The 24064-nt window shown below is 50.4% G+C and overlaps 1 protein-coding gene across 3 annotated transcripts in view; it reads left to right on the forward strand.

Annotated features, from left to right (window-relative positions):
- The window catches only part of LOC120511247 (high density lipoprotein binding protein), a 39042-nt gene extending 19582 nt beyond the window's left edge, over positions 1 to 19460 (forward strand). For all 3 annotated transcript variants that reach the window (XM_039728031.1, XM_039728032.1, XM_039728033.1), the window contains exons 4-28: positions 330 to 484; positions 952 to 1167; positions 2831 to 3037; positions 3493 to 3708; positions 4519 to 4725; positions 4929 to 5036; positions 5560 to 5664; positions 6101 to 6179; positions 6845 to 6984; positions 7263 to 7367; positions 7667 to 7780; positions 8108 to 8194; positions 8372 to 8503; positions 8825 to 9043; positions 9872 to 10093; positions 10314 to 10532; positions 11230 to 11368; positions 11774 to 11928; positions 12529 to 12633; positions 13286 to 13420; positions 13955 to 14098; positions 14270 to 14455; positions 15811 to 15927; positions 16341 to 16469; positions 17094 to 19460. In XM_039728031.1, the coding sequence (XP_039583965.1) occupies positions 330 to 484; positions 952 to 1167; positions 2831 to 3037; positions 3493 to 3708; positions 4519 to 4725; positions 4929 to 5036; positions 5560 to 5664; positions 6101 to 6179; positions 6845 to 6984; positions 7263 to 7367; positions 7667 to 7780; positions 8108 to 8194; positions 8372 to 8503; positions 8825 to 9043; positions 9872 to 10093; positions 10314 to 10532; positions 11230 to 11368; positions 11774 to 11928; positions 12529 to 12633; positions 13286 to 13420; positions 13955 to 14098; positions 14270 to 14455; positions 15811 to 15927; positions 16341 to 16469; positions 17094 to 17180 (3728 nt within the window). In that variant the 3' untranslated portion in view covers positions 17181 to 19460. The remainder of the gene's footprint in view (positions 1 to 329; positions 485 to 951; positions 1168 to 2830; positions 3038 to 3492; positions 3709 to 4518; positions 4726 to 4928; positions 5037 to 5559; positions 5665 to 6100; positions 6180 to 6844; positions 6985 to 7262; positions 7368 to 7666; positions 7781 to 8107; positions 8195 to 8371; positions 8504 to 8824; positions 9044 to 9871; positions 10094 to 10313; positions 10533 to 11229; positions 11369 to 11773; positions 11929 to 12528; positions 12634 to 13285; positions 13421 to 13954; positions 14099 to 14269; positions 14456 to 15810; positions 15928 to 16340; positions 16470 to 17093) is intronic.
- The last annotated feature ends 4604 nt before the right edge of the window (positions 19461 to 24064 follow it).

Below are 24064 nucleotides of genomic sequence, written 5' to 3' on the forward strand. Positions count from 1 at the left end.
TCCTTTCACTTCTTTCTGCTCAGCCTGTTTCCTGCTAATTGAACCCCTCTTGACAGAGTTGGCAATAAGGTGCTGTTCACTCCCTGCACCCCCTGTGCCAGCTCAGACAAGGCTGGTGGCTTGTGGCATCCACTGCAGTCTGTGCTGTGCTGATGTCAGTCGTGCTCCAGACTTGGCAGCCCCATAGGCATAGTTGTAATAGGATTAATAGCAGGGCACAAGCCATTTGCTCTGCCTTGTTAGTGGTGCCTAATTACAATTGCACTGCCTGTGAACAGGGGCCTTTCTGCAGGGAAAGTGACTCATTTGCCCTATTTGCTTTACTCCAGTTACAGCTTTAAACTCTGAAGAAGAGAATGATCCTCCAACCTACAAGGAAGCCTTCCCTCCACTCCCTGAGAAAGCACCATGTTTGGAAGCTGCCCAGGAACCTGCTGGTCCCTGGAGCAAAATTCGACCAATAAAGGCTTCTGTCATCACTCAGGTTGGTGGGAGTGGATGTCTTATCTCCTGTCTTTTCCCCACTCCCCAAAGTAGGTGAAGTGAAGCATTCCCTGGAGTATGAAATCCTTGGTATGTCAGCCTTTTTGTTGTATTTTACCCTGGTACTGCAGCTGAGAGCTAGGACTGCTCTGGAGGGGGAGGGATGTGTTGGAAAACTGTCCAGAAGGAGCCTATCCCTGTTCCACAAATAGCTGAAGCAGCCCAAAGGGAGGATTGCAGAATTCCTGTAATGAGTCCTACTCCCCCTTTAGGAAGAGTCCTAGTGAGGGGCAGACTGGCTGCTGAAGTGCTCCTGCACTTCCCTGGGCACAACTGATTGATGTGCTGCACAAACCTGGGAGGTCAGCATGCCACCAAAGTCCTGTATAGCCACGAGGAGAGAGGAACTGTCAGGCAGAAGCACACTGACAGCTTGCTGTGCTCTTTTTTGTGTCCGTGGCTGAGCAGGTGTTTCATGTGCCGCTGGAGGAGAGGAAGTACAAGGACATGAATCAGTTTGGAGAAGGCGAGCAGGCCAAGATCTGCCTTGACATCATGCAGAAGACAGGAGCTCACCTGGAGCTGTCTCTGGCAAAGGACCAGGGCCTTTCCATCATGGTCTCTGGCAAGCTGGAAGCAGTCATGAAGGCTCGGAAGGAAATTGTTGCTCGACTGCAAACTCAGGTGAGGGCAGCTAACTGTTTCTCACTTGATCCTTCTCTTCCCCAAGACTCCTGAATGCTTTGAGACCTTTGGGTGTGTGTGCTTATAAGCCAAAGAGGTGTTATTAGATGACTAATTCAGCTTTGCCATATATTTTCAAAGCATACAATTGGCAATTTGGAATGGAAATGAGGCTTAAAATAGGGTTCAAAGCTAATTACAGGCCATGGTGTTGCATGAAGGGTGGAGTTTTCAACCTGTGACTTTGTGCTGAGGTGCTGGTGCTGGCAGGCTACAGGCCCCTCACACAAAATTCATGGTGTGTGAGAACAGAATGGTGCTTTCTCTGAAGTCCTTCAGAGAAGACTGTGGTGGGATGGGAGAAAGAAAAGTAGAGAATGGGGAGTTCTGCCAAATGCTGGAAGTTTCAAATTGAGGTTCTGAGTTGTGTAACTTGAGCCCCATTGGTAAGTAATTACAGACTCCTTGTTTCAGTTGCTTCTCCTTTCAGTCCTCTGCATTTTGATTTCTTACTTTCAGGTTCTTGAGTTCATTATCAAAATGGTGCTTCTCATTGAGATCCATCATAGCCAAGTGTCATGGTGTGTTCAAGTGTAATGTCCAAGGCAGTTAATGCAGTAGTTAATAATCCGTCATAGCCAAGTGTCATGGTGTGTTTTTAAGTGTAATGTCCAAGGCAGTTAATGCAGTAGTTAATACCATGTCTGCTCAGTGCTGTTCAGCCCGTGTGTCATGCCCTGCCAGAGGGAGGAAAAAGGGACAAACTCTACATAATGTGCATCTGAAAAAATAGTTTAGGTTGTACTACCACAGATCCATGCCCCACTGTCCTCCGATATCCCTCCTACTTGGCCCCAGGTCTGAAAAGTGTGTCTGTATTGCAACTTCTCCTAGGCTTGGCTGGCATCAGCATGTGGACAGGAAGTTGAAGAGTCACACCAAGTGATCTTTTTTTATTTGATTTATTTCTTTTTCCACTGTAGCTTGAATTGTAAGTGCCTAGTTAGTTAATAGTTACATATTCCCTGGGCTCAAGAGCATAGTAGCAATCCTAAGCTCAGTAAAAACTCATTGAAAAGGGTAGAAGTCAGGAATCCCTGTTACAAGGCAGCCCTTTAATGCTAGATTGAGAACAGTTCTGGGGACCCCTCTTTTTCAAGAGAAAAGCAGTCCCTGAAGCAGCATGTGCTGCTTTGAAGACACCTTAGTGCTCAGTAATGGTAAGCATAGTTGAGCTGTCTGCCTGCTGGAATAAGTTTCTGGTGTTGAATTTCAGTTTCCTAGGAGTCAGGCCATGTCTTCTTCTCTGTAGCCTTGGCAGCAGATATCAGAGCTCAGATAAACTCTACCCCAGAGCTGTCATCCCAGTTGCTCTCTGGTGCCCTGGTGCTGAGAGACAGGGGAGCATAGACACCTCCTCATCTGTGCCTGAAGGCTTTTGCTTGTTCAGAGTACTGCTCCTGGGAAAACAGAAGGCTTTTTAGGGAATAGTGGGGTTTAGACTCCTGGAATACAGGCACTTTAGATTAACTCCACTGGCATTGTATCAGTCTTGTGCTGGAAGGCATTGTGTTTACTCCTGAGTTGTAGCACTAAGCAGCATCTGAAAAGCTTTCCCTGTACAGGCAGGGGCTCTCATAGATGCTTGGCCTTTGTATTGCAGGCTTCAGCAACAGTTGCCATCCCCAAGGAGCACCACCGTTTTGTCATTGGAAAGAATGGTGAGAAGCTGCAGGACCTGGAGCTCAAAACTGCAACCAAGATCCAGATCCCCCGCCCAGATGACCCCAGCAACCAGATCAAGATCACTGGCACTAAGGAAGGGATTGAAAAGGCCCGACACGAGATCTTGCTTATCTCTGCTGAGCAGGTACTTCAGGCCTGTGATCACTCTCATGTCATTATCTGAACAGCCATTTTGGTTCTCCATGGTATATTAGATGTTTGTAGCCACCATGGCCACAGCCAGTGGTAACACTGTTAGTCTGAACACAGATGTATAGCATTCCACTGCTGTTTGAGCACTGCTTCCAGGTTCTGCACCTTCTGCTTGTCCCTTTTGTTCATCTCTGAAGTCAGATAAGCACTTTGCATATTTTGAAGTGAACCATATTAGATAGCAGCTGAGATAAGACAGGAGATTAGAGGTGAATGTCTTAATTTGGGAAGAGCAGTGTTTGTAGATGGAAAGGGATATGGAGCCTGCAAACTGGAGAGGGTGCTTGGGCTAGAATGTCAAGCAAGGCAGCACTGGAAATTCAGCTGTATGTGGCAGAGATGGTAATAACAACAATTTCCACTGAGAGCTGTTCTGGATTCCTGCAGGATAAGCGTGCTGTGGAGCGGCTGGATGTGGAGAAAGTGTACCATCCCTTCATTGCTGGCCCTTACAACAAGCTGGTGAGTGAGCTCATGCAGGAGACAGGGACACGCATCAACATTCCTCCGCCCAGCGTTAACAAGACAGAGATAGTCTTCACAGGGGAAAAGGAACAGCTGGCCCAGGCTGTGGCTCGTGTTAAGAAGATCTATGAGGAGAAGGTATGGATGGTCCCTAGAGCTTCCTATCTTCCCCCTGCTGCTCACAGCCCTTCTTCCCTTCTTGTTGTACTTCTGTGCATCCCTCAGTTGCATACTCCTCATGTCAGCTCTTGCTCAGCAGCCCTTGCAGTACATGGACCTGGGTCTTAACATTTTCTTGCCCAACAGAGTGGGATTGGGGTGATTCTGCCTGGGAGGTGACAGATCTCCTGCTTTTCGTGTAATGGAAATTAGCAGACCACAAGGAACTCTGTGGGTGCATGTTTTCACAGGTGCTGCAAAGGAAGGAGGGAAGTGTGAAGGCTACAGTGTGGCCAACTGACAGTATCAAAATTGTTACATGAGTAGAAGTTGCTGAAAAGTAAATTTCACTTCAGTTTATTTTCCATTGCTAGCGTCACTGTGAATATCCTTGTTGTGGGTTGTTGGTCTGTTTTTCCTCATGGTTACGTCTGCATTTGTACCAGTCTGAATTTCAACACAGATAATCAGCTTATGGCGTGGTGTTGCATTACAGCACTGCCTGGGGACAGCTGGGCATTGTGCAAGGGCAGGGGTGTGTATGTGGTCTCTTCCATGTGGTGTCCCAGGGAGCTTAAATGGAATTTTTGTATTTCACCTGTACATTTTGAGAATAGGGCATTCTGTAGGCAGGTCCCAAAGATGCTAGGCTACTGCATAACTCCTGTGCTCACCTTTGCTTTGATCTTTCCTGGGTGCTGTGCTTTACTGCATCTTGTGTCTCTTCCTTTCACTTTTGTCCTTCCCTGCTCCCTTGTGATTGATGCTCCAGTGCCTCTGCTCCTACAGAAAAAGAAGACTACTACCATCGCTGTGGAGGTGAAGAAGTCCCAGCACAAGTATGTCATCGGCCCCAAGGGTAATTCCCTGCAGGAGATCTTGGAGAAAACTGGAGTCTCTGTCGAGATCCCACCCACTGACAGCAGCTCGGAGACGGTGATACTGCGAGGCGAGCCTGAAAAGCTTGGGCAAGCATTGACTGAAGTCTATGCAAAGGTACTGATGGGATGGGCCAGGCTCCTTTGGAAGCCCCACAAAGACACATCCCTGGGCACTGACTGGTGGAGAGGGGTGGTCTCTGTCAGGCTGTCAGAGATGCAGCTTAGAACTCAGTAACGAGGGTGCAGCATGGGAACTGGAAGGGAATTTTTGTGAAGGCCTCTTCCAGTCTGTCCATCAACAGCTTCTCTGTCTCTCAGGCCAACAGTTTTACCGTCTCCTCGGTCTCAGCCCCCTCTTGGCTTCATCGTTTCATCATTGGAAAGAAAGGACAAAACCTGGCCAAAATAACTCAGCAGATGCCAAAGGTATGGATGAACTATTTAGCTTAGCACCAGTTGAAGTAGAATGTGGTTTAATCCAGCTAACTCTTTGCAGAGAGAGAAATTTATTTTAGCATGGATAAAAACAGGGAGGAAAACAGATCTTATCATATTCGAGGGAGCTACCAAATTCTACTGCTTCAAACACTTCCCATCCTATGTAACTGTCAAGTGTTGAGTCTTTCAAAGGAAGTTTTATGTGTTAGTATTTGAAGAATTGATGTAGTAGGAGACCTGGAAATGCTGAGTTCAATGCGACTTCTCCCTTGTGAATTGGATGGTATCTGGAGAAAGGCTAGGTGAGGAACTTCTCCAAAGCCCTTGCAGACTCCAGGACAGCATCAAAACCTTATGCTCTAGACACTGAAGTGGGCAAAATTGTAGCTTGCCTATTTCAGAAATTGTGTACCCTTAGTGGAAGGGATTGATGGTGTATGTCTGACTGACAGCATTGACCTGGCTTGTGTCTTGGAAAATTCTTACTGGTTTCCTTGCCTTGTGTCTCAAGGTTCACATCGAATTCACTGAAGGAGAAGACAAAATCACTTTGGAAGGACCTACAGAAGATGTGAATGTGGCTCAGGAACAGATTGAAGTCATGGTTAAGGATCTGGTAAGTTTGATGGTGCTAGTGTTAATGTATAAGAAGAAAGTGGGGAAAGGTGGGGAAACAGAACAGAGATGAAGTGTAGTTCATGTCTGTGGGTATCTTCACAGGCTTAACAGAACTTGCAGAAGGCGAGTTGTGTGGCAGGTGAACAAAAACCTTGGTCTTTAAGCTTTTCTTAAAAAAATCACTAGCACATCTTTAGTCTTTTGATGCAGAGAAGGAAAGATTCTCTTTCATTCACAGCTGGAGAGGCATTTAAGTCCCTTGAAATGTTTCACAAGCATGGTGCTCTCAGCTCAAAGCAGAGAAGTGTTCTGCTCTGCTAGCTAGCAGGAGGAGTGCTTGTGGCTGGCAGCTGGAGTCAGTGCCTGCTCTGGCAGTGGGCACAGGCAGCAGCAGAGGGGGCCTGCCCTGCCTAGCCCTGTGCAATTCTTTGTAGATCAACCGGATGGATTATGCAGAAATCAATGTTGACCACAAATTCCACCGACACCTCATTGGCAAGAACGGAGCTAACAGTAAGTGTGCTGCCTTTCTTATCCTTCTGTACTCAGACTCTCTGTGATAAGCCTATCATATCGTGGCAATGTAATGGAGGCAGCTCAGCCAGGGTGCTGCCTCCATTACATTGCCTTTGCCCTTCTGGAGTGAAGTTGGCAGAAGAAGATAAATGGGCAGTGAAGCCTTGGGATGGCTTTAATGTCTTGGAAAGTTGAACAGATTACTTTGCTGTGTCCTGGCAGAATTTTTGTGTTTTGGGGAGGTTGGGAAATTGTCTTTTTTCTTTTTTTCAAGTTGGTCTGTGTGAATTTCATTTTAGAACTCGGTGGGGAGGGGGGTTTTAGAAATCTGCATGGTGAGTTTTTCCCCAAAAATGAATTTAGGATTAGAAATGAATGAGTATCTGCCAGTCTCAATATGGTGGTGTCTGGGGAAGAAATAGATGCCTCACTTTGGCAAGTTAACTATTGCCTCTAGATGCCGTAGTATTTAATTGCACAGATTCCTGTGTAGGATCTGGTCTTGCTGAACCCCAGGGTGAAGAGGCACTTTCCCCTGATTCAGTTCCATCCCCTTGGCCTTTCTTCAGAGGCTGATGTACTCCTTAAAGCCTCTAGTCAAGGTGTCTTTGCTTCCAAATTGTGCCCTGGCAGAGTGTGTCACCACAGCCCTTGCCTTGCAGTTAACAGGATTAAGGACCTCTACAAGGTGTCTGTGCGCATTCCCCCGGACAATGAGAAGAGCAACCTGATCAGAATTGAAGGAGACCCACAGGGGGTCCAACAGGCCAAGAAAGAGCTGCTGGAACTCGCTTCCCGTATGGTTAGTGGGATGTGATGCCTGGGAGGCTGTGGGGTTTGAGCTCTTGTGTTCCCCAGTAACCTTCTGGTAGAGGTTTGTGCCCCTGGCCCACTGAGCACTTGGATCTCATGACAAGTGCAAGTTCCTCTATTCCCTTGGATCCTCTTCTGTGTCAGCCTAGAGTGAATTCTGTCTGGAGGAAAAGCATTGATGACAAGTAAGCTGTTGGGCAGCAAACTGGTAATGACAATTATGTGGCTCTCCTGCTGAACACTGTGGTTAAACTCTGTTCTCCACAGGAAAATGAACGCACCAAGGACCTAATCATTGAGCAGAAATTCCACCGGACCATCATTGGGCAGAAGGGCGAGCGGATCCGGGAAATCCGGGAGAAGTTCCCAGAGGTGAGGCTTTCTAGGAGATCAGGGATTCAGAGGACATGTTTCCTACATGGGTAATAGACACATGATCAGCAAAGTCATAAATGTAGTGTCTCTGTGAGTATGAGAAATATCTAACTGATATGTGTGTGCTCATACATTTAATACATGTGAGAAGATGGTTCTGGCTAGAGACTGCTGACAGGGTTACCTGCTTCCAAATGGGAAAGGAGATATGCAGGATCCCCCCCAACCTTTGCACATGTCTGACAGGACAATAATTGTATTTGTTTAAGTTGACCCTAAGTGACTGTTTCCTGCAGGTTATCATCAACTTCCCAGACCCTGCACACAAGAGTGACATTGTCCAACTCAGAGGTCCCAAAAACGAAGTGGAGAAGTGCACCAAGTACATGCAAAAGATGGTGGCAGACCTGGTAAGGGAGCCTTCTGTCTGCTATTCTCTCTTTCATGCCTGGATAACCCTGGAATAGAGGAGAGCTGTAGTGCCTTGGCTAGGGCTGACACACCTCAAGATGAGGGAACTGTGGAATGGTTCTATTTTTATGGGGCAGGCAAGGAATACCTGTTATTTAAGGGCTATAGGAGAGGGTACATGTCTTTGCTTATTCTTGGAAGTGTCCCATATGAAGAATTCCTTGGGTCTAAGCCTGTTGTCAGAGGCTTGTTAATCAAGTTCCTGGGATGGGGTCTCACTTGCCAGGATGGTCTAATCTTCAATTCTCTCTTCCTTTCTCTCTTAGGTTGAAAACAGCTTTTCTATTTCTGTTCCCATCTTCAAACAATTCCACAAGAACATCATAGGGAAAGGAGGTGCCAACATCAAGAAGGTGAGATACCTTTCCTGTCTTCACTGCTCATTATGGTGACTGCCTGCAGTGAAATCTGATTCACTGGTCTCCCCTGCTCATTGGTAATGCAAAGTAAAACCTCCAAGGCCTTTTTTTCTGACATGGGACACCTCTCAAATAATTTTGCTGGGATTTTTTTTTTTTTTTTGGTGGCAGATCCGTGAAGAAAGCAACACCAAAATAGATCTCCCAGCTGAGAACAGCAACTCAGAGACAATTGTTATCACGGGCAAAAGAGCAAACTGTGAGGCTGCTCGCCACAGAATTTTGGCTATCCAAAAGGAACTGGTAAGTGAAACAACTGGCCTGTTGCAGATTAGGGACTTGAAAACATAAAAATAGGAGTTACAGGAGATAAAAATATAGAAGTGCTTGTAGTGGGGTGTTGCAGGAGGGAGAAAATACAGATGTCAATCTGTTGTTGACTCTTCAACCAAAGTTTGTGGCTGCTGATGCATTAGGAGTGCCCAGTCCCAATTTCCTCTGGTCAGGCATTTCTCATACTCAGGTTCTGCAAAGCTCCTGGCAATGTAGGAGCTGGGGAGCAAGCAGAGTCTCTGCAAACACATACCTACAGCTTAACTAACATCCCATACTGTCCTTGCTTAGGCCAACATCACAGAGGTGGAGGTCTCTATTCCTTCCAAACTCCACAATTCCCTCATTGGCGCCAAAGGCCGCTTCATCCGCTCCATCATGGAGGAATGTGGTGGAGTCCACATCCACTTCCCCACAGAGGGCTCTGGCAGTGATACTGTGACCATCAGGGGCCCAGCCCAGGATGTGGAGAAAGCCAAGAAACAGCTGTTACATCTGGCAGAGGAGAAGGTGAGCCTTGCCTTACAGGGGAAGGAGCAGGTTGGTTTGACCAGCTGTTTCTTTTTGGAGGTTGAAGTGATTCCCTCTGTCTGCATGGAAGCCTTTGGTATCAATAGAACAAATAATCTTTTGAGGGATTTGAGTACAGTTTGGATGATTAAAAGAAAGCTGCTCTTCCATCCTTGTGACAAAGAGTTCTTCTCTCATGGGCAGAAGAACTGTCTGTAATGCATCTCTGGCCAGACTGATGATATACTCAGAGTAAAGGCTCCCTGCTTCTGTGGTTTGAATGTTCTTGGGTATCTGCACTTCTCTGAAACACTTTACTCTGTAGCTCTCCTTCACTTTTTTCTTGATCTCTGCATTTCAACTCCTGTTCTTCCATTTCACTGCATATATTCAGATTTGAGAGCTTTTGGTTACAAGACCCTGCTCTGAATTATTGTGGCTGACTGACTGGTCATTTTAATAGCAAGCTTTCTAGGGTCAGCATGTGAACATGTTCTCCACAGGAATTAGTTGGTTGCCTCTGAGAGCCTGGCTTGCAGCAGTTAGCAAATGATTGTGTTACCTTTTGTGCAGGGCAGACCCTTCTCCTGGGGAAGTCTGCTTATATTCTCATTGATCATGCTGAGTGTACAGTTAGTTTTTTGGTCCTGAGAGTGTCTTTGGGGTGGTGTTTTTAATTTAAGACATACTTTCAACAGTGTGCTGCATCTGCCTTGCTTTTGCAGCACTCTGCATGTGGGTGCAGGCAACATATCTACATGCTGACTGTTGGTGCTGGTGGTATTTTCTATATATTGACATGTTCCATGGGTCTCTGGCTCCTTTCAGCAAACAAAGAGTTATACCGTGGACCTCCGTGCAAAGCCAGAATACCACAAATTCCTTATTGGTAAGGGTGGTGGCAACATCCGTAAGGTGCGAGACAACACGGGGGCCCGCATCATCTTCCCCACCTCTGAGGACAAAGATCAGGAACTGATCACTATCATGGGAACAGAGGAGGCTGTCAAAGAGGCACAGAAGGAGCTGGAGGCCCTCATCAAGAACTTGGTATGAACTTTTTCTACTTTCTTGCCTCTCACTATTGCAAGGTGTAACGAGGCAACATGAAGGACCTGCTTGTCCTAAAAGCATTTGCTGCCCTTCGTGGGAGCTCAGGAAGATCCTTCCTTGTCTTGGGGTGAGGTTGTAAGCTGATTGCTGTTGAGTGCAGCCAACTCATGCCTGTCACCAGGACAGGTGGTGTTGACTGGCTGTTGTGTGTTGGCAGGATAATGTGGTTGAAGACTCCATGGTGGTTGACCCCAAGCACCACCGCCACTTTGTCATCCGTCGAGGCCAAGTTCTCCGTGAGATTGCAGATGAATATGGTGGTGTGATGGTCAGCTTCCCGCGCTCCGGCACCCAGAGCGATAAGGTCACCCTCAAGGGAGCCAAGGACTGTGTGGAGGCAGCCAAGAAACGCATCCAGGAGATCATCGAGGACCTGGTATGTTGTAGAAAAACTGTTTCTTCTGTACTCTGTTCCCTCAGCAGTGTCCTGCTTGAACCTGCCATATGACCAAGCTTTATGTGAACAAGTCCCATGGTAGTTCTTGGATTTGAACCTTAGCTGTCAACATATGGGGTCTGCAGACTTTAGATCCTGCCTTGGGCGTAGCAGCTGGCTCCAAAATGCCAATGCTGCATGAATGAATCTCCTCTGACAATCTTGGTTTTTAGGGGTGGAAGAAGGAGGCCACTCCTTGATGTACCTCTGGACATTAAAAGATTGGAGCCTTCTTGTTCCTCTCCATGTCTGGCCTTGGGTAGTGGTTGCTTTCAGGGGTTTCCTGCACTGCTAGTATTGGCTTTTGGAAGCAGTCAAGTGTCAAAACTGTTCTTTTCCCATCTATCTTTATATTTTTTCATTTCTTCTAATGCTTCCTCCTCTTCAGAGTACTAAAGAGTTTGAACTTTGCTCTTGGAAGCCTTTAATGTGCTGAGTTGAAGGCAGCCTTCTTTAAATCCTCTGCTCTTCTACAAGAGAAACGATCCTTGGAAATTTTGAGTTCTTTCTCTGTCAGTCATTGTTATCTTTTCTGACTCTTCTCTGTGTCCATTTTGAATTTCACCATGCACTAACATCCTGTTTTGTGGTGTGAAAGAGGCTGCATCACAATAGGGCCAACTCTGCTTTCCCACAGGAAGCTCAAGTGACAATCGAATGCACCATTCCCCAAAAGTTCCACCGCTCCATTATGGGCCCCAAAGGGTCCCGGATCCAGCAGATCACCCGGGACTACGGTGTCCAGATCAAATTCCCTGACAGGGAGGAAAACCCAGGTATGTCTGTGGATGCATGTCGGGATGGTAGTTGGGTTGATCAAGTAAGTGTAGTGTAGCCTACACTCTGTACCAGTGGGTATGTTCTGCTTAAAATTCATGGAGAGAACTGACCCCTGGTGTTCCTGCTGTGTCCTTGAATCTGGGCTTAGCATCAACCTTGTCTTCCTGGGAACGGGACAGTTTCAGGACAGGTCTGTCAAACTGCAGACCTGGATGTTGCAAACATGTTGTCACTGCAGAGTACAGGGAGAACAAGGACTTACCCTGACAAAAAAGGCTCTGTGAGCTTACTGAGGTCTCTCTGAGCTGTCACTGGTGGCTGAGCCTTAGGATCTGGAGGAGGGTGATAATGAGTGAGGAGGGGGCTCTGTGCACTGAACACCAGACTTTCCATGTTTTCAGCCCCTGTTGTGGAGCCAGCTGTGCAGGAGAATGGTGAGGAAGGTGGGGAAGGCAAGGAAGGGAAGGACACGGATCCCAGCTCTCCGAAGAAGTGCGATATCATCATCATCTCTGGCCGCAGGGAGAAGTGTGAGGCAGCGAAGGAGGCACTGCAGGTGTGTGGCTTTCTCAGCCCCTTGTTAAGGTGGTGATGCTTGGATGTAATTTTTGGTGGTGGTAGTAAAAGCTGCTCAGTCCAGGTGCAATGCAAGTAGTCAATGATGTTGGCTGTACAGGGGTTCTGTGCTGCTCAAGGGAAGCCCCTCTGCTCTGTGACTTAGCCTGGCAGCTTGAAATCATAATGCTTGACTTGGTAATTACTAGTGGTTGTAAGCAGCCCCAATAGCCATAAAAGCATGACATGATTGTTTTATGGAGCACAGCTGAGAAGAGGAGGAGTCTGGTTGAGCCTGAGTCATTCCAGGTTCAGCAGACCTTGCCATGCTTCTGTAGTGATGTTTTCCAAGTCTTTGCTAGGCTGAAGCCAAGGATATGAAAGCAACCTGTCCCACAGGTGGGGTTTCAGATGGCATATTTCAAAAACATGCAACAGGTCATTTTGGTGTTCCCAGTTGTCCTCTGTTTCTGTCAAATTTGTATCCTGACTACAAGGGAATGTACCTCTGGTCAGCAACATATTCTTTTGGGCAACTACATGGCAAGCTAGAAGACAGGAGAAGTTTTTCCACTGGTAAACTGTGCTCCATCCCCTGCAGGCTCTGGTTCCTGTCACCATTGAGGTGGAAGTTCCCTTTGATCTTCACCGTTACATCATAGGCCAGAAAGGAAGCGGGATCCGCAAAATGATGGATGAGTTTGAAGTAAGTTGTTGCCCTTCCTTCCATCTCCTCTGTCCTGGAGAACCTGTGACTGTGTTGGGGGTTTGGACAGTTACAACATACTCAGGTCTGCCGTGGAATCCAAGGCTCCATAGTAGGAAAATGATCCCTGGGTGTTTTGGACCCTGGATCCAGGTCTTGGTAGGTTTCGTGCTGAAGCAGTACAGTCAGTGTTGATGTTGTGAGTGTTGCATGACTTGTTTGGTGTCTGCAGGGATTCCTCATCAGTGTGAGAGTTGTTTTCCTCCTGGGCCCTGGGAAACAGCTCTGCTGTGCCTACCCTTTCAGGAGAATTCTCCAGAGCCTCCGGGCTGATGCAGGTTGGCTGCAGTCAGTGTTGTTGAACGTATATTTGTTTTCTGGCCTCTCTAGGCCAGCACAGGGGTTGGAGAAACAGAATTCAATCCAAAAACCATCTAGAAATGGTCCCAGGCAACTGACTCCAGGTGGCCCAGCTTGATGACCTTCTCTGGTCCTTGATAACCTCAGCCATTCTGTGGTTTTTAGGCTGCCTGGGTGGGAGCTGGTCTTAGTGCTGGGGGAGACCAGGGAGGTGCCAGCTTGCAGTCAGAGGCATCACAAGTGATACAGAATGAGCAGTGATACAAAATGATAATTGCTGCTTGTTACTCAGGTAAACATCCAGGTGCCTGCTCCTGAGCTGCAGTCAGATATCATCACAATCACTGGGCTGGCTACCAACCTGGACCGTGCCAAGGTCGGGCTCCTGGAAAGAGTGAAGGAGCTGCAAGCTGAACAGGAGGATCGGGTAAGGCCTGTGCCTGTTCTTCTTCCTTCCAGCCAAGCATGGCTTCAGCCTCTGGGTGCAGACTCCTGGAACACCTCATCTTTTAGGAGCACCTTTAGCTGCTCTGTGGGTGTGGAATGGTCATAAATGATTTACTCAAAGGTAGCTCATTTACCATGAACTGACAGGAGAGTTTGGGAATGTAACTTTGGGCTGTCCAGGTCTCTCTCGACCTTCATGTACTTCTGAGACACTGGTGGGTGGGAACCTTGCTGTGCTGCCAGTCTCTCTCTACCTATCCTCCCTGAATCCTTATCACATCTCTGAATAATAGGTTAGGGATGAGTTGGGTGGTTGGTTGTTGTTTGCAGTTTCCCTCTGAACTTGGTGAAAGCACAAAGCTCCAGTGGATGGATGGCTTGGGTGCTCAAGCATGGCCCTGCAAAATCTGTTCCATGCATCTCAGAAGCCAGAAGGAGATGCTGTGACTTAAGAGGACATCACTGGAACTGCCATGGTGTGTTCCTTGCTCTCACTCTGCTTCTCCTGTTCCAGGCCTTGCGGAGCTTCAAACTGACAGTCACTGTAGATCCCAAGTACCACCCTAAAATCATTGGGCGGAAGGGAGCAGTGATCACCCAGATACGCACAGAGCATGAGGTCAACATCCAGTTCCCTGACAAGGATGATGAAAGCCAGGTGAGAGATCAGACAGAGTGCAAGGATGGCTAGTGGTTGTCTCTGAGCCTCTTCTTGAGAGCTCTGAACTCTCTCCACCTTTGGATAAGGAGGATGGTGAAGGGGATTAGCAGGGAGAAAGCTTGCTCAGCTGCTTATGAGCTTGGTGTCTCACACATGTGTGTGCCCCAGGCCCAGGACCAGATCACCATTACTGGCTATGAGAAGAACGCCGAGGCTGCCCGGGACGCCATCATGAAGATCGTTGGGGAGCTGGAGCAGATGGTGTCCGAGGATGTGACTCTGGACCATCGTGTTCACGCGCGCATCATTGGTGCGCGTGGAAAAGCCATCCGCAAAATCATGGATGAGTTCAAGGTGAGCCCTGGGGCAGTGCCACACGGGTCAGGCTGGGCTGGGCAGCCACTTCTGCTGTGGAGAGAGCTTGGTGATGAACGAGGCTCACATCTTGTGGTTCTTGTGTCTTGTGCCTGCTCTGCATCTTCAGCTAGAACAGACATGAAAGAAAGGCCAGTGCTGCCCTGCTCACTTTCAACTCCACCAGCATATGAGCAGCATCCCTGGCCCAGGACACCCACCTGGGCTGTCTGGACACCATAGTCAGACACCAGCTGAAGCATCCCCACACCACCTCAGCTCTAAGTCATGTTTCTCTGGGAGCCAGGCCAGGAGCTTTTACTGTTTTGCTGGAACCCAGGCTAAAGTAGAACTTGGTGCTCTGGATTGGCTCTGCAAGCAGCACTGAGTTCTGTCCCTCTCTGAAGCCCTTTTGTTGGGTTTCTTGCAGACAGGGTCCCAGATGATCTTGACAAAGAGGAGGAGGTGTGTCTGTCAGCTACTGTGATTACTGGAAGTGGGCAGCCAGGCCTCTTGCTGGGAGGCTCTGTGAGGAGGCTGTCCCCAGACTCCTCAGCTACCTTGAGCTTAGTTCAGGGAATTCTTCTGGCTTTCCTCTAGGGTACTGTGGATCCCCTTGACTGGGAATCATGGTGTATATTCTCAGGGCTGTGGATGTGGCAAAGTTGGCTGGCTCTGGGGGGGTCAGGAACCTCTGCCCTGATAGCATATGGCATCAGCAGCAAGCTTTACTGCAGGGCCAGCAGTGAATGTGAATACTGAGGGATGGGATTTTGGGGACTTGCATTTTGGCTGGGCTCAGTTATTGAAACAAACTGGTTCCCAAGTGAGCACCCTTTGGGTTTGGTGCTGTCTTGTTTAGATTTCTGGCACCCATCTGTAAGGCAGGGTGTGAGAGAGCACAGGGCTTGTGCATGGGGTGCACTAGGCCAGCTCTGTAAAGCCATTGTCAGCCAGGATTATTCTGTGGCAAACACAGAAAGCTCATTGTGCTTTGTGGTGCTGGATCAGTGGTAAAAATGCTTGCAGCAGTGTGAGGACACTGTCTGGAAATGCAGCCCCTCTCCTGCCTGTACTGCCCAGAAAACTCAGCCTCTGGGAGTGAGAGGGGCTGCTGGAAACTGGGTCCTTACTACAGACTGCTCTGCTTTCCTCCACAGGAAACTGGGCAAACTTTGGGGCCAGCTCACCCCTCAGTGTCTGAGCTGTGGAGGTGTAAAACAGACTTGTGGCTGTGAACAGACGATAATTAGGGCATCAGTGACTGGTCTGTGATTCCAGTGACAAGGGTCATGGGGAGTCTGTGGCATTTCAGATGTGCAGGTGGAAGTGTTGTGCTGTTCCTTGTGTTCCAGGTGGATATTCGCTTTCCCCAGAGTGGGGCTCCTGACCCCAACTGTGTGACTGTGACAGGACTCCCTGAGAATGTAGAAGAAGCTATTGATCACATCCTGAACTTGGAGGAGGAATATGTAAGTGTTCAGCAAATCTGACAGGGCTTAGGAAGAGCTTCCCCTGCCACAGAGCTGGATGTCTCAGCTATGTCCATGTGGTGTTTCCTTCCACTGCATCAGAGAAATTGAGCCCTGTGCAGGTGGCTGTCATCTTCCACTGCAGCTGTCCCTCAGACCAGCTGGACTGCCCCCTCTGTCCAGGAGAGGACAGTGAATGAGAATGCTGGGACACCCCAGGATGTTCTTGCCTTGTAGCAGCCTGCACCAGTTAAAAGTTGTGGCCCTCAGACTAGTGCAGACACCATTTTTGGTCATTGTAGAACAGGCTGGTGAGCTTGAACAGGTTGCAGTGTGGTGAGATGGAGGGATGGGCATTTTATTGCAGTTTGAGGAGCTATCCAGATCCCCCCTCACTGGTTGTGTTACTGCAGCTTGCAGATGTGGTGGACAACGAGGCAATGCAGGTGTACATGAAGCCCTCCTCACATGAAGAGTCCAAGGCCCCCTCCAAGGGCTTTGTGGTGAGAGATGCCCCCTGGGCCACTGTCAACAACGAGAAGGTGAGTGCTGCTTGTGCTGCAGGCTGGGGGCACAGAGCGTGGGGACACTTCTGTCTGTGCTGGGGACACAGCAGTCTCTCTCCCTGGTGACACAGAAAGCAGCTTTTAGCTGCTCTTTGTGGCCTGAGCACAGGTCTGGGCTCTCCTGTCCAGCTTTCAAAGCACTTTCCCAGTATCTTGTCACTCTGGCTACATCAGTGTGGAGCTGTTGGGGAATGGGGGATCCTTACCAGAAAATGTCCTGCCAGGTTGTGTTATTTTTAGGGGTTGGGGTAGGGCCTGGGACTTGAGCCTCATGCTGCAGCACAGAACTGGCTCAGTGTTTGCAGCTCTGAGCTGGGACATGTGGCAGCTCATCCTCAGCTGCCCCAGTGCTGCTGCAGGGCTGGCCTGACCCTGCTCCAGTGTCCCAGTTGAGGAGCTGGGACCCTTGGAGCCCTTAGCACCTTATCTGCACCCTCCTCAATGTCACCCCTAGATGTCCTGGGGCCACAATGATCCTTTTTATCCCTTCCCCATTGTCTCTCCTCCTGGGATATCAACGATGCTGCTTAGTTCAGGGCCTCACCATGTAAGTTCACAGCAGGGCAGGAGCTTAACTTGTTCCCTTTTTGTTTGCTCTAGGCCCCTGATATGAGCAGTTCTGAAGACTTCCCCAGCTTTGGGGCTCAAGTGGCCCCCAAGACTCTTCCCTGGGGACCCAAACGATAATGACCTGGAAGCAGAAACTCTCCAGCCCGCTGACCTGACACTAACCTGCCACAAATACTCCTGTCTGAAATCTGACCCAGCGGCTGGAGCACAAATCAATTGTCCCAAGAGGTCTCCTAATGGTGTCTGGAGTGCTAGACCCCATCCTGCTCCCCTCAGCTATCACCGTGTCTAGGACCCACCCTCATCTCTTGATGGATATTCTTTCCTCCTTTGGAACAAGACTTCCACTCAGATTCAAACACTAAATGTGTGTGTTTTTGTTAGAAACTTCATAATTGACTCCAAGTGGCTAAGATTTGCAGCTTCCCAAGCGCTAGCAGAGCAATCTGCTCTCTTGAGCATGTCTGACTAGGCATTCTCGCCTTCATTAGGAGACCTCCTTTACTGTGGCTAGGAATCTACTTCCTGTCTCATGACCTCAGGAAATAAATTTCCTTGACTTTCTAAAGCCAAAACGTTTGCCCTCTTTCCTTTGTGTTTATCCCAGGCCTTACCTTACCTTTGTAGAGTGCAATCAACTTTTTTTCCTTTTAACTGCCAAAAATTCATTTAATGCTGATAGCTGACTGTGGGGAGAGAGCTTCAAATAATCTATAAGGTCAGAAACCTGCTTTTTAAAGAAACAAAACCTTCAATAGGCTGTAGAGACAACAGAGATGGAAGGGGCCAGAACAACATCTGGCTGCTCTGGTCAGGAAAACAGCCGTGAGCGCAGCGAGCCGCGTCCCTGCGCCGCACCAAGCACAGCCCCAGCCTGCACACTCGACCAGTCTTCCAGTGCTTGATGACAGACCCTGCTCCTTGTTCCCCTTCCCAGCAGTGTGAGCAGGCAGGAGAGCCAGCACACGGCACTGTGGCCGCACGGGACAGGTTTGGCTCGGCCGAGGTGGCTGCAGGGACACGGCTCAGAGCAGCTGGTGGGACACAGCCTGGAGGAGCTGTGGCTCGCTGTTAGTGCTGTGGCAGTCACACCGTTCCTGTTGCCTTCTTTCTACCTCAATCAGCAGTATGATGGGGGCCTCTCGATGGTCGTGGGTTAGCTGCTGCTCTGCTGTCACCTGGGCAGCCGTAGCAGAAGCGTGGAGGAGAAGCAAGAGGAGCCTTGTGTCTCTGCACAGCTGTGAGAGCTGCTCCAGAGGGGAGCAGAGCATGGTGGTGCTGAGGCAGGCTGTGAATCCATAGGACTGCATGCTGAGTTAGCACAGGGCTGTGGCTGGAGCTGTGCCCTAGCCCTGGGCTGCAGAGGTTGTGTGAGCCAGGCTTCTGCTCCGACAGCACTGGGGGTTGATGTGTGTGCTGAGCCCTCCTGAGACCTCCATCATGTGGTAGAGGGTGATCCATGATCTGTACTCGGGGCCTCTTGCACCTGGGCCCTGCCACAGCTTGCTCAAAGGGTGTTGTCTGAGCTCCTCCGGCAAGAGGAAAGCCATGTCTTCATGGAGGGAGGCATGTAGCATGGGCTTTTTGTGTGCCCCCACTTCTCTGCATTGGTCCTACAGAGCTTGTAGTCTGAGCCATTCCTCCTCTGTCCCAGCTGCTTCAGCTCTTGGCCAAGCAGCAGTCCCTAGCCTCTCTTGTCTAGTGCTGCTGACAGAGCACAACTGTGGCAGGCTGAGCCCAGCTGCCTTGCCTTCCCTCCTTGGGACAGGCTGAACATGCCGATGCTTTTCCTTCCTGCGCCAGCTCTTCTTGGCAGAGACTGCTATGCAGAAGTCAAACCAAAACCTCACAGCGCTCTCCTTTAGTGTGAGAACCAAGTGAAACAGCATGGCCCGTTGTGGGGTGCCTGGTTGGCCCTGGAGGACAGGGTGGCCTTGCCTCCAGCACGGGAGAAGGGGAACTAGGGTGGTACCTTCCCATCTGCGTCTGTCAGGAAATGGTTAATACCCTGTAGCTTAGGTCTGCCCTGCATCACCAAGCCTATCACCCCCTCCTCTTTATTCCCCCGTGCCCTCACCAGTTGCACAGCAAGGCTTGAGTTACATCCAGGGCACCCACTGCCTTGGGCTCATGCCCCACAGCCCAACCTTCCACTCTAAAGAAGGTCATGAAGTGATTGTACCTAGTACTGTCCCCAGCACCCTCCTTCCGCAGCAGACTGTGGCATGTGTCCATTTCTTCTCTTTGACGTCTTCCATATTGTACGTTTCCATAGCAATGATCCCTTGGCCTTAACTTTGGAATTTGGAGACTATATGCAAACATGTAAAAAGGCTCATGAGTATGGATGACACTGGAATTTTATAAATTCTAAAATAAAACCTGAAACAGCTTGGAGTGTGGTGGATATTATTTCTGCTGGTGGGGTGAGATCCAGGGCAGCCCATGCTTGCCTGGGTTTAGCCAGGGATTCAAGTTTGCCCTTGAAGGAGTGGGACTCACATGGCAAGTGGTGGGTGGAAGGAAGGGGGTGAGAGCAGGAAAGGGGTGGGAACTGTGCCCTCCTCATAGGGAAACACAAACCTGCTTGCCTCCAGGCAGCTGGTGCCAGGGATGCTGCTGGTGTAAGGGAGGAAGGGGAGGCATCAGCTCTTGCTCAGCTACTTCTCAGCCAGAGCCTCTTTGGCCAGGTACTGTTCACACTTCATCTTAACCTCATGCATGTCAGGTACCAGCCGTGCAATCACATCCAGTAGGGAAACCCAAATGCTGGGAGAGGATGGGAGGTGTGCTGAGTCCTTACCCCTGCCCCAGCAGCACACCCTGTGCCACCCAGCTGGGCTCAGCAGCTGGCACCTCAAAGGGGATGATGAAACCCGAGCATGTGGCCAAGGGCAGGCTGCCCTCCTGGCCCTGAGGGCTCCCTGACTGAGGGGCAGAGTGCAGCAGGTACTGACTGACCTCCCTAGCATTCCTCCTGCTCCCAGCCTGCCATGCCAGAGCACAGCAGGACCAGCCCTCAGGCAGCTCCTGCTGGGCCCTAAGTCACGGGTAACCCGGCCCTGAGGGAGTTTATTCCTCACAAAAACCCCTCCCTCCACAAGGGTGGCCAGTGACCCTCCCCACCCTGCACACAGACGTGTCCAAACACTCAGCCCTGGCACGAGTGAGGGCCCCAGGACCTCAAGGAAGTGGGTGGACAACGTGGACCTGGCTAAAACTCGCTCTGCTAAACAAAATATTTGCTGTGGCAGAGTCAGAGAAAGGCAAAATGCCAGCCTGAGGAAGGAGGAGCCAGCTGAGGCAGGAGCAGGCTCCCACCTGCATGGGCGTTGCTCTGCAGGACAAAGTCTGTGGTGTGTGCACCAAGGTGAAGTTCGTGTGCAGGCTGCTGCTGTGGATGTGCCTGTAGTATGCATGGGGCAGAAAATCAGAGGTGGAGGCTATGAGGAGGGCCTGGAGATGTGCAGCAGGAAATCCTGCAGCTGGGGGACACCCCATTCCCACCCTCCTTCATGCCCTGTGCTTCTGGGGTGGTTTTGTGCTTCTCCTTGCCCTCAGCCTGCCAAACCAGACATGACCCTGGTCTGGAACAGCAGACAGTTGTTCTCTTCCCCCATTATTGCCAAGCAAGAGCATGACAGCTGCCCACTGCCCATGGCCAGAGCTGCACCTTTTGCACAGGCCACCCACCCTGAGCACTGCTCCCCTCACCACGCTGCATCCTGCAGCACCCAAAGGAGTTCTCCCCAATTCCCTTACTGCACCTGCAGCCCCTCACACCCCGCTGACCCTCGGGTGCAGAGCCAGGTGCCAGGGCTCCATGCCCACCCAGCCACAGGCTGCTCACAGGTGCACTTGTGGGCATGCAGGCACATCTCCACCCTGTTCCTGAGCAGGATGAAGAGGGGTGCCAGGGGACAGGCTGCCACAAAGATGGTGATGAAGCCAAACTGCAGGACTGGGAGAAGGAGGAGGACGAGGAGCAGGGAGGGAGGGACAGACTGAGATGTCAGCATCAACTGCAGCATCTCACAGCCCTGTCCTGTGGGGAGTGGGGCAGCCCTTCTCCCTGCAGCCCCTGCAGGCTGCTCAGGGTGAAAGCTCCTTCCTCTGGGGACTCCTGCATTCCTGCCTCTCCACCCCAGCTTTCTCTCTCCCAGCACCCCTCAGCACTCCCCAGCCCGAGGCCAGTCCCCATCCATCTCCAGGAATTCATCAAGCAGCCCTTTGAACCCACAGCCCTGTGTGCCTGCTCCACCAGGGCTGACTGCCCCTCCTCACCCTCCTCCTTGGCTGAGAGGAGCTTCTGCTTTTGCCACCAGCACTTCAGCTCTCTGGAGGAGCCAAAGAAGGGCCACCATGTCCTCTGCTGCTGAACATGCCCTTGGCACCCTGTGTGAGCTCAGGGATGTGTGACAAGCCAGGGCACACTCAGATGTGAGCTCCTGCAGGTTGGTGCTGATCTGCTTCCCCTCCATGATGCCAGCAGCTCCTGAGCCAGCTCTGGGGCATCCCCTTGGGCTCCCTGCAGGGACAGGGGGCTCTCAGCCTGCTGGCACAGGGAGATGGCACCCCAGTGTGGGAAGGCACTCCCACAGCACACACCAGCCCGTGCAGGGGCTGGTCTGTCCCAGCTGGCACTCAGCCCTCACTGGCATCCCCAGAGAGCTCAGGTGGTTTGTGGGGCAGCCAACAAACCTGCAGGAGCCATGGCAGGGCTGTGAGGGGACACCCCAGGCTCTGAGCCCAGGAGTGCATCCAGAGCAGCCCCAGGGAAAGAAGGGCTCCTCTGGTTCACACAGAGCCTCTTCCTGTCTGCCAAGGTGGGACAAAAGGGCTGATGAGGGTCCCAGGCTGGCACCAGTTAGCCCACACCAGCTGGCACTGCCTCAGGCCCAGGTGTGCTGTGACTACATGGGTGCTCCCACTCTCTGATGGGTCAGTCCCCCTGCCTCAGTGCTCCTTGCCCATGTGGCAGCAGCACTCCCCTGTCCTTTAGCTGTCACCATGGTATTTTCTGAAAAATCCCTTCACCGGGATTTCTTCTCCTGGGAAGTTGAGAAACCTCAGAGAAAAATGTAAACAATAATTAACTGATTCTTTTCTCCTGTGTTTGCTGCCTTGGAATGTGGCAGGTGCATGTTTGATTGGTTCCATGGGAATTGTTTTTACTTAATGACCAATTAAAGCCGGCTGTGTCGAGGCTCTGAGAAGTCGCTTTTTATTATTCATTTTCTAGCCTTCTGATGTATCCTTTTCTCTATAGTTTAGTATAGTTTTAGTATATAATTTTTAATAGGATAGGATAGAATAGGATAGGATAGAATAGAATAGGATAGAATAAATAGAATAGAATAGAATAGATCAGCCTTCTAAGAATATGGAGTCAGATTCATCTCTTCCCTCATCCTGAGACCCTCACAAACACAACATTTAGCCCTGCTCAAAGACCCAGGAACCTGCTTTTCAGAGCCAAAGAAAGAAGGGATGGGGCTCTGGAGGAGAAGCTCAGAAGCAAAATGAAGTGAGATCCCACAGCTGTCCATGGGACAGGAGTGGTGACTGGGGGGTCACCAGGTCCCCTGGAAAGCAAGGAGGCTGCAAACCCCATCAGAGCCCCACAGAAATGCAGCTGCTGGTGCAGAGTGGGACAGCCAGGAGCTCTGAGGCACTGTCCCCTTCCCCTGCAAGCCTGGGGACCTCAGCCCCTCACCTGCAGAGGCACCTGGAGCTGGAGCTGCTGCACAGTAGCAGAGCAGGCTCCGGGTGCCTTCAGCAGCACCTTCTTCTCCAGAGGAGTCATGTGCCGTGGGAGAAGGTGACTCCAGCAGAAGATAACAGATAACAGATGAGGCTGCTGGCACCTGGAGCTGTTTGTGTGGCAGCACTGGGGTGACTGTGCTGTGTGGATCAGCCTGGCAGAGCTGACCCAGCAGATGAACACAAACACATCCACCCCTGCCTCCACTCCTGGAGGAGCTCCCATGGCAGGGTGTATCCTCCCCTGGATCCACCAAACCCCAAATCATTTACCACAAGGGGATAGAAGTCTGGAGTCAGATCACTGGGTACCTTCTCTGTGTGAATCCCAGCAGAGTGAAGCCTGTCCAGAAGTTTCTTCCTCCAGGTCCTGTGGATGGCAGCAGATCTCTCCTGCAAGTCCCTGTTCTCAGTGTCCTGCTGCCAGCTCAGCTCCTGGGGGATGGTTTCCCACAGCAGGACCAAGCCTGAGGCAAGGAAAGGATCTCGTGATGGAACCCAAAGCCACGTTTGTCCTGTCTCTCTCCTCCAGGACCTGGTGCTCTGGTGGGGCTGGGCTTTGTCTTGTGAATGAAACGAGGAGCTGAGGGCAGGGTGTGCCTGCTCTGGAGGGCTCCAGCCACTTCACCTGGGTGTTCTAACGGGAAACAGGAAGCTGGGAGAGTTCATTAACAGGACTGAGGACTGCATCACCCTCATGAAAGGGAAGGGCTGCAGCACCTGAGGAGGATGATGCTTCCCAGGGCTTTTCAACTGCTGCAGATGCAGCTCAAGGGTCCAGACCAAACACAGGTGCAAAGGGACAGCAATACCACACTGCCTTCTTCAGTAGAAGCAGGATGTGATTCAGATTTTCTGATGGCAAACACTGTCTGCAACAAAGCGTTACCAAACCCTGACCTTGCTCACCATTAATATATTAACACCAGTTTGTCCCCAGTCCTCTCATGAGCTTGTAGCTGTGTTTAAAAACATGAGTACAGAAAGGCTACTCCCCCTGCAGCCCCATGTTGTCCCACCAGGTATACCTGGTAACTAACCTGGGTCAGATCTTTTTTCACCTTTTTACAGGCCACTGCTGGGCCTTGACCTGGAGGTGCTGTTTGTCAGGACATTCCCAACCTGAACGTGTGTCACAGTCACCAGTGGTCAGCAAGTGGCTCCCACGGCTTCAGCCTGCTGCAAACACCTTCTGGTAAAACCTCCCCCATGAAATAAAAACCACAAGCACACTGAAG

Source organism: Passer montanus, unplaced genomic scaffold, assembly GCF_014805655.1.
Source record: "Passer montanus isolate IOZ18808 unplaced genomic scaffold, ASM1480565v1 scaffold63, whole genome shotgun sequence".
In the NCBI taxonomy this organism is placed as follows: Eukaryota; Metazoa; Chordata; class Aves; order Passeriformes; family Passeridae; genus Passer; species Passer montanus.